Source organism: Mastomys coucha, unplaced genomic scaffold, assembly GCF_008632895.1.
Source record: "Mastomys coucha isolate ucsf_1 unplaced genomic scaffold, UCSF_Mcou_1 pScaffold15, whole genome shotgun sequence".
NCBI classification, from domain to species: domain Eukaryota; kingdom Metazoa; phylum Chordata; class Mammalia; order Rodentia; family Muridae; genus Mastomys; species Mastomys coucha.
In genome coordinates, this window is record NW_022196897.1 from 104229307 (window position 1) to 104238745 (window position 9439).

Consider the following 9439-nt stretch of genomic DNA (forward strand, 5'->3'; position numbering starts at 1 on the left):
TCTCGTGATTCCTTGGGTGTACATCCTCCCAAGATTTGAGTGGGGGTCTCCCCCAGGGGTCTTTCAATGCCAGTTTGGTGGCACAGGCCTGTAATCCTAGCTTCTTGAAAGTCCACAATAGGGATATCACAGGTTCAGCATCAGACTAGGCAACTTAATTGTAAGACCCTAACTTTAAATAAAAAGTGAAAAAAAAATGGATAGAAATAAAGGGCGGCAGTAGATCATGTGCCTAGCATGTTCAGTCACTGGTATTGCCAAATAAAAAAGGGAAACAAGATTTACCCATTTATAATCACAACAGTAATTAAACTATTAAAGGATTGTTTGGAGCTTAAGATTTACAATCTATGGTGGTGATGGAGCACGCCTTTAATCCCAGCACTTGGGAGGCAGAGGCAGGCAGATTTCTGAGTTCAAGGCCAGCCTGGTCTACAGAGTGAGCTCCAGGACAGTCAGAGCTATACAGAGAAACCCTGTCTCAAAAAAACAAACAAACAAACAAACAAAAAGTTTTACAACCTATATTTTCTATTTAGAATGAGAAGAAGAAACTTCAGATAAAAATAAATGAGATGGACAGCATCCTCAAGAAGATCAATAACTGTCTCACTGAAGTGGAAAAAGGTAAAGTCATGCTTTCCTCTAGGGGCTGAGGATAGAGCTCAATGATAGAATACTTGCCTAGCATGCAAAAGGCCTTAGGCTCCACTCCTGGAACTACACAAACTTAAAGGATAATTTTCTATGAATGCTTCTATAAGTTAGAAAATTTGGTCTACTATGCTATTTTAGCAGCTTGAGTTTTTGTTTGTTTGTTTGTTTTTTGTTTTGTTTTGTTTTTTTGGTTTTTTTTGGTTTTTTTTTTCGAGACAGGGTTTCTCTGTATAGCACTGGCCATTCTGGAACTCACTCTGCAGACCAGGCTGGCCTTGAACTCAGAAATCCACTTGCCTCTGCAGCCTGAGTTCTTAAATTGGAGCAAAATAAAACCCTTTTTTGGGCTAATGAGTTGGTTCTGAGCATAAAAGTGCTTGCCACCAAGCCTGATGACCTGAGTTTGATTCCTGGGACCCATATGGTGAAAGAAGAGAACTGATTCCCATCTGATCTCCTTAGGCGTGCTGTGGTGCATAACCCACCTTCCATAATAAATAAGTAATAAAAAATGATAATAAAACCTGGTACACAGGGGCTGGAGAGATGGCTCAGTGGTTAAAAGTACTAACTGCTCTTCTGATGGTCCTGAATTCAAATCCCAGCAACCACATGGTGATTCACAACCATTTGTAATGAGATCTTACGCCCTCTTCAGGTGTGTCTGAAGACAGCTACAGTGTACTTACATATAACAATAAATAAATCTTTAGCCGGGCAGTGGTGGCACACGTCTTTAATCCCAGCACTTGGGAGGCAGAGACAGATGGATTTCTGAGTTCGAGGCCAACCTGGTCTGCAGAGTGAGTGCCAGGACAGCCAGGGCTACACAGAGAAACCCTGTCTTGAAAAACCAAAATATATATATATATATACATACATACATATATATATGTGTGTGTGTATACATATATACATATATATATACATACACACATATATGTTTGTATATATACATATACATATATATATGAATATCATAGTATTAAAATACCTTTACTTCTTTATTACTTTACTTTCTACTTCAAAATAAAAGAAATAGAAGCCTTTAAGCTAGACCTTTCAAACTTCCTAATAACAAAGAAACCAGACCTTTAATCTGTTTATTCATTCTTTCTTCCTTCTTTTCTTTCCCCTAACACCAATCTTCCCATGTAAACTGATTTTGCCAAGTGCAAAATCAGGGAACCTAATGCCCTCTTCTGACCTCAGAGGGCACCAGGCATGCATGTGGTACACAGACAAAACACCCATTTACAAATAATAATAAATTTGTTTAGAAGCTTCTCTACATGCCATATAAAAAGCAAATTTAAATAACAAGGCTGGGGTGGAGTTCAATGGCAGAGTATTTTCAAGTCCTTGGATTTGATCTTCTCAGGACTGAAAAAAAAAAAACACAGAAGAAAAACCCACCAGCTGTGCTTTCTTCCCCTCTTTAGGTAGCACTAAATGGCTACCCTTTTCTTCTTTGATTACTCATTTTTCAAATCTGCTTAGTTTTTACCTTTTATATGATGGTACTCAGAAATAAAAACACATTAGTACCCAAAACTAAACATGATTTGTGCCCTTGTGGGATTTTTTTTTCCTCATACAGAATGTCATGTAGGATATACTGACCTCTAAAGTGGTTGAGAGTATTCTCAAGCACCTGGTGCTTCTTCCTCTCCCTCCACAGTACTGAGATTGAACATATGCTACCATGCCCAGCTCCTCATGGAACCTTTAACCCAGACCAACTGCAAACACGAAACAAATAAGCTGGGTATGGTATTGCACACTTGGCACCTCAGCCTGTAGGAGATGGAGTCAGGAGGATCAGGAGTCTGAGGCTAGCCTATGTTACATAAGATCTTTGTTCAAAAAAACAAAAACAACAAACCACCCTTCCCCCAAAAGTAATTTCATAGTAAATTCTGTAGATGATATTATAAGGTACTGAGATACTTCAATAGAAATGTGATCTAGTTAAGAACTCCAAGCAGCCTTACCTATACAGAAGAGACCTCACAGCTAAAATACGAAAGACAAATAGGAGTAAAAAGAAAAGGAGAAGCCAGGCATGGTTCACATCACTAATCCCATCTCTTGAAAAGTTGAGGCAGGAGGATTGCTGTGAGTATGAGGCTAGCCTGAACTACAGAGTAAAACAGTTTCTTTATAACTGCACACACATACAAAGAACAACAGACTATTCAAAATTAATACATGTAGAAAACTCATACAAACTACATGTGTTTGAAGATAGAGATAAAGTAAAATCGAGAATAGGAGGGAATGTCTCCCAAAAGCTAGATTTGTTATTGGGGCTAGGCATAGAACAGCCTCCCAAGGAACTCTAAATATGTTTATAAGAAGTGAACTAGCCATGTGTTTATTAAGCACTAACGGTGGTATAGAGCTTGGGTTTGAATAGATAAATTCAAGCTGGTTGTCATGGTGCACATCTGTAATCTCAAACACTATGAAGGTTGAGTCTGCATAATGAATTCCAAACCAGCCTGAGCTACATAGTGAAACCCTATCTCAAAAAAGGGAGGGAAACATTTCTGAGGTAAAATTCAAGCTTGGAGTAGGCACTTTATTCCCAGTCGTTAGAAGGTAAGGACAGGAGGATTAAGAGATATCATCAGCTTACTCAGTGGCCAGCTTAGGCTTTATGAGACCCCTGTTTCAAAAAGGAAAAATTTTCAATGCTATCTTGAAACAAACTAGGCATGGTGACGCACCTGTTATCCTAGTTACTCGGGAGACTTTGGCGGGAAGATCACAGATTATGGCTGGCCTGAGCAAGGCTGTCTCAAAGGTACTAGAGAAGCATCAACAGTACTTGTTGCATAAGCTTTTTGATGAATCCAAATAGGAGGAAAGAAATGACTCCCAAAAGTTGTCTGCTGACGTCCAGTGCTCACCCATACTCACACATACATACATACATAAATACACACACACTAATAATAATTTTTACATACAAGATGAGATCACTGTCATTAGCTCAGAGTTCACTTATCTGATACCAAAAGTCTTTGAAATTATAGTTTAGGACTTTATTGGCACAGGATGGGTATTTGTGAAATATTCGCAGTATTTCATTTGACCATCTTTTTCTCTGATATTTAATATATCTCTAATGCTTGATGTTTACCTTAGAAACTACGAATTTGGAGAATGAAGAGAAAAATGATGCCATGGAAGAATGGGATTCTAAAATGAGAGATGCAGAGAAAGGTAACTAACTTAGTTAAAGTGATAAGCCAGAGAGAAGAGCACTGTTGAGTTCATTTACATGTTAGATGAGATTAGGTTAGGTCAGAATTTTCAGTAAACTAAGTGATTATGTTTCAAGTTTCTCCTGGTGTTCTTTTTATGCTTGTTTTGTTTTTTGTTTTCATAGAACTGGAACAGCTGAAAACTGAAGAAGAGGAGCTTCAAAGGTCAGCTACCAGTTGAATGTCCAAAAAATATTAAGTCACCAGATGTGGTCGCTCATATGCTTTGATCCTTGTGCATTTTAGGTCCACCTGGTCTATATAGGAAACTTCAGGCTAGCTCTAGCCAAGGCTACAGTCTCAGTCTCTCTCTCTCTCTCTCTCTCTCTCTCTCTCTCTCTCTCTCTCTCTCTCTCTCTCTCTCTCTCTCTCCCAACCCCCACAAAACAACAATGCACATAAAATAAAAATACGTTTAGAAAAAAAAAGAAATTACATGTAAATAATGACAAAACCAATAAAATTTGAGTTGACAAACATTAATTTGACAAAACATTCAGTTGAAAAATACTAATGTTGGTACATCCTTATAATCTTAGCAGTCAGAAAGCTGAGATATAAAGATTGCTGTGGGTAAGATAGGCTTTGAACCCATAAAGATCTGCCATCAATGCTGTGATCAAAGGTGTGCACCACCACCTCTACCTTAGCTTTTTTTTTTTTTTTTTTTTTTTTTTTTTTTTTTTTTTTTTTTTTTTTTTTTTTTTGGTTTTTCGAGACAGGGTTTCCATGTGTAGCCCTGGCTGTCCTGGTACTCACTCTGTAGACCAGGCTGGCCTCGAACTTAGAGATCCGCCTGCCTCTGCCTTCTAAGTGCTGGGATTAAAGGAGTGCACCATCACCGCCTGGCAAGAATATTTTTAAAAATAAATCTTTAACACTTTTTTTCAATCATTACTTTTTAAAAGAATTATTTATTTATTTATTTTATATATGTGAGTACACTGTTTCTATCTTTAGACACACCAGAAGAGCCACCATGTGATTGCTGGGAATTGAACTCAGGATCTCTGGAAGAGCAGTTAGTCCTCTTAACCACTGAGCCATCTCTCCATCCACCTGCCTCTGTATTCCAGGTGCTGGGATTAAAGGCATGAGCCACCACCGCCCGTCCCTACCTTAGCTTTTAAGACAGAGTTGCTCATTGAACCCAGAGCTCACCAATTGGTTAGACTGACTGGCCCGCAAGCATCAGGATTCATCTGTCTCTGAAGAATCTATCCCAACACTGTTGCAACACCTTGCTTTGTCTTTACTGGGTGCCAGGGATCCAAACTCAGCTCCCTAAGCTTTCACAGGGAAACTTCTATCAGCTGAGTCCACTCCCCATCCCCAAAACATTGTGTTACTATTCTGAACTCACTAACAAATACTTTGTTTTTTCTGTGAATATCTGATTTTATTTACAGAAAGTTCTTGGAAGTAGAGACACAGAAAGCACAAACCCTTGCTCAGATAGAATTTATAAAAGAACAAACAACTAAAACTGAAGAATTACTGGATCAACTGAGGTAAGAAAAAGCAGATGGCATTCAGTTTCTAGTCTATCCTGTACCTTATATATTGCTATAGACTTTTGGAGGGTTTGGGGGTTTATTATTAATGTTGTTTAAAGTTAGGCTTTCCTTATGTTGCCCTTTCCTGGCCTAGAGTTTCTGGACCAAGCAATTGTGGTGCCTCAGCTTCTCAAGAATACCCACATTCCAATACCACAATACCCAGCAATTGCTATGGCCTTAAACACCTACAGCTGTGGTTCTCACTTATGGGCTGCCCTTCATTAAAGTTCCTCATGTTGTGTGACTCCCCCAACCATAAATTATGTTATTGCTACCTCATAAGTGTAATTTTGCTGCTGTTATGAATTGTAATGTAAATATCTGTTTTACAATGGTCTTAGACAACCACTTTGAAAGGATTGTTTGACCTTCAAAGGTTGTGAACCACTAACTGGCCTCTTTAAAAAGTCAGTATACTTCAAACCTGAGGTAAAAACATAATAGGGCCATGGGTTAAGCTTAAAATACTTTAAAATATTTTTGTGTCTGGAAAGCTGGTTCAGTGGTTAAGTGTACCGATCTTGCAGAAGACCCAGTTTATTTCCCAGTACCCACTTGGTAGCTCACAACTACCTATAATCCAGTTCTAGGGGATCCAGTGCCACCTTCTGACCTCAGCAGCCTCCTGCATACATACACTCAGGCACATATACATGTAAAATAAGAATTTTAGGGTGGGGGGGTTTGGTTTTTCGAGACAGGGTTTCTCCGTGTAGTCCTGGCTGTCCTGGAGCTCACTCAGTAGACCAGGCTGGCCTCAAACTCAGAAATCCGCCAGCCTCTGCCTGCCAAGTACTGGGATCAAAGACATGCAACACCATGGCCCGGCTCAAGAATATTTTTAAAAATAAATCTTTAACACTTTTTTTCAACGATTGCTTTTTTAAAAGAATTATTTATTTATTTTATATATGTGAGTACACTGTTTCTATCTTTAGACACACCAGAAGAGGGCACTGAATCCCATTGCAGATGGTTGTGAGCCACCATGTGATTGCTGGGAATTGAATTCAGGATCTCTGGAAGAGCAGTTAGTGCTCTTAACCACTGAGCCATCTCTCCAGCCCCTCTAACACTTTTTATTAAATAGATCCCCTTCCCCTCCAATATATGACTCAAAGATTTAGTTGTTTCAAATACATAAGATTGAATGAAGTGTTATTGAACAAACCTGTAATCCCAGTATTTGGGAAGCAGAGGCAAGAGAATTATTTTAAGTTCTTGATCAGCCTTATTTACATAGCAGGTTCTCAGCCATCCAGAGTAGACCTTTACTCAAAAAAAAAAAAAAAAAAAACCAAGTAAACAAAAAGCACAAGACTATATAATCATATTTTTTCCCTCAGGATTTTGTTTTGTTCTCAAAAGGTCCTTATTGGTCATAAAGCTTCCATTGGTGGTCAGTCTGTGTTTGTGTGTGTGTGTGTGTGTGTGTGTAAATGGAATTTTTCACAGTTTTTTGTGTTATCTTTGTACAGGGTTAATTTTAGTATTCGTGAAAGTACTTGTATCATGTTTTGAGATACAATCTCACTGTGTAACACAGGCCAACCTAAAACTCAAGGGGATCTGCCTGCTGCAGCCTCTCAAGGGCTAGGATTGAAAATGTATATCCTTCTTCCAACCTGGCCATTCAAATTATTTAAATAGAAATATTATTTCCTAATCCAGCGGAGAACAAAAACAGTGGCTACTATTGGTACTACATGGATGATATCACAAATTCTTCATTTGGGCTTGTAATTTCTTGGATTGAACCCCCAGCTTTGGGAAGGAAGGGTAGACTTACTTGTTTTTCTTGTTTATCCCTCTGTAGTTTGTCTGAGTGGGATATCATTGAGTGGAGTGACAATCAAGCTGTATTTACCTTTGTTTATGATTCAATAGAGCTCATCATCACCTTTGGCGAGCCACTAGGTAAGTAGCAAAGCAAAAGTGATCTCTACAAAGAAGTAAGTGGCTGCGTTCTCTAAAGATAAAAACCTATATTTTATTATAATATAACTATTGACAAAATGACAATACTGCTGAGAATCTCAGAAGAAGAAGTTACTTTAATAATAGTTTGGAGAAGTTTGCTAGAGATCAAACCCAGGGACTCCTACATGCTAAGTTTATGCTCTACTGCTATCCCACTATGAAAGAATTGTATGTTAAAGAACAAAGAATATAGTAGAGTAGAACATGGTGGCATGGCTGGACAAGATCATCTGCTACCTGGTGAGATCCTATCTCAGAAGACAACAAACAATAAAAATACAGCTGGTTTTGAGTTTTTGTTTTTTTTTTATTAATTTATTTATTATATATAAGTACACTGTAGCTGTCTTCAGATGCTCCAGAAGAGGGCATCAGATCCCATCACAGATGGTTGTGAGCCACCATGTGGTTGCTGGGAATTGAACTCAGGACCTTTGGAAGAGCTGTCGGTGCTCTTAACCGCTGAGTCATCTCTCCAACCCCCAGTTTTGAGTTCTTTTAGATAGTAAAATTCTCTCTATCCAAATAACATTTCCCTTGCGCGCGCGCGCGTGTGTGTGTGTGTGTGTGTGTGTGTGTGTGTGTGTGTGTGTGTGTGTGTGTTTGTATTCTGTTAGAGAATTTACTTGAATGGCTGTTAACTGATTGTACTTTTTGTGCTTCATCGTGAAGTCCTGGCAGCTCAGTGGTAAAGCACTCACACTGCTATACTTAAGATCTTGGACTCCATCTGCAGCATTGGGAGGGTAAAGAAAGTAACCTCTAAAATGTTCTCCAGATGAGCCATAAGAATATCTAGGAATCTCTAGACAATACATAGAGTCACTATACAGGATATGTCATGATCATCACTTTTCTTTTGTTTGTTTGTATGTTTGTTTTGTTTTGCTTTGTTTTTCGAGACAGGGTTCTCTGTGTAGCCCTGGCTGTTCTGGAACTCACTCTGTAGACCAGACTGGCCTTGAACTCAGAAATCTGCCTGCCTCTGCCTCCCAAGTGCTGGGATTAAAGCGCCACTACTGCCCAGCTAAATTTTATTGATAATACGTGTATGTTTTTCAGCATGTGTGTATATGTATGTGTGTGTGGGCACCCACATGGACGGGAGAACCTGTTGGATCCCCTGAAGCTGGGAATCACAAGAGATTGTGAGTCTGATGTGTGTGCTGGGAACAAAACTGAGGCCTATCTCTACACTTTACATCTGTTTTCCTCATGCCATCTGTAGCACCTAGGACACAGCAAGAATTTAATAAAATGTTCAGCAAAAAGACAAGACTTGGAATCTACACCTAGTAGATATGGAGAAGTTGGTCCTGCTATCTTCATATGATTTTACTTGATGTTTTATTTGTTTGAGGCAAGTTCTTGGAATATATACTTAGCTGGCCCCAAATTCAAAGATCTACCTACCTACCTCTGCCTCCTGAATACAGCTGATGTGCACCTCATGCCTGTTTGATTCTTGGGAAAATATTTTTCAGTTATAAAATAGATTCTCTGGGTACTGCTATGACCCCAGATCAGACAGGGTTGGCTTGGCTTTTTTTTCCTCCCTGTTGTGGGGGTTGACTTTATTTTCTATAATTTCCCCCATGTTTCTTTCTTTCTTCCTTCCTTCCTTCCTTTCTCTTCTTTCTTTCTTTTTTAAGTGGGGACAGATTATTGTGTTTTAGTTTATCAAGATAGGCTCTCCGTTTAGCCATAGCTGTGCTAAAACTCATTCTATAGACTAGGCTAGCCTCAGACTCAGATTTGCCCAACATTCTAAGTGCTGGGATTAATGACATGTACCACCAAGCCTGGGTCATAAATTGGTTTTGATGTACCCAAGTATGAAGGCAGGCACGGTAGCATATGTCTTTAATCCTAGCACTCCAGAGGCTGTAGCAGATGATCTCTGAGTTCAAGGCCAGCCTGCTATACAAGTCTCAAGAGCTATAAGTACATAGAAAAAAACCTGCCTTCAAA

The 9439-nt window shown here is 39.0% G+C and overlaps 1 protein-coding gene across 8 annotated transcripts in view; it reads left to right on the forward strand.

Moving 5' to 3' along the window:
- Knl1 (kinetochore scaffold 1) overlaps positions 1-9439 on the forward strand; it is a 63464-nt gene that overhangs the window by 47921 nt on the left and 6104 nt on the right. For all 8 annotated transcript variants that reach the window (XM_031371492.1, XM_031371488.1, XM_031371491.1 and 5 more), the window contains exons 17-21: positions 540-627; positions 3811-3888; positions 4055-4094; positions 5339-5440; positions 7305-7405. In XM_031371492.1, coding sequence (XP_031227352.1) covers positions 540-627; positions 3811-3888; positions 4055-4094; positions 5339-5440; positions 7305-7405 — 409 coding nt within the window. The remainder of the gene's footprint in view (positions 1-539; positions 628-3810; positions 3889-4054; positions 4095-5338; positions 5441-7304; positions 7406-9439) is intronic.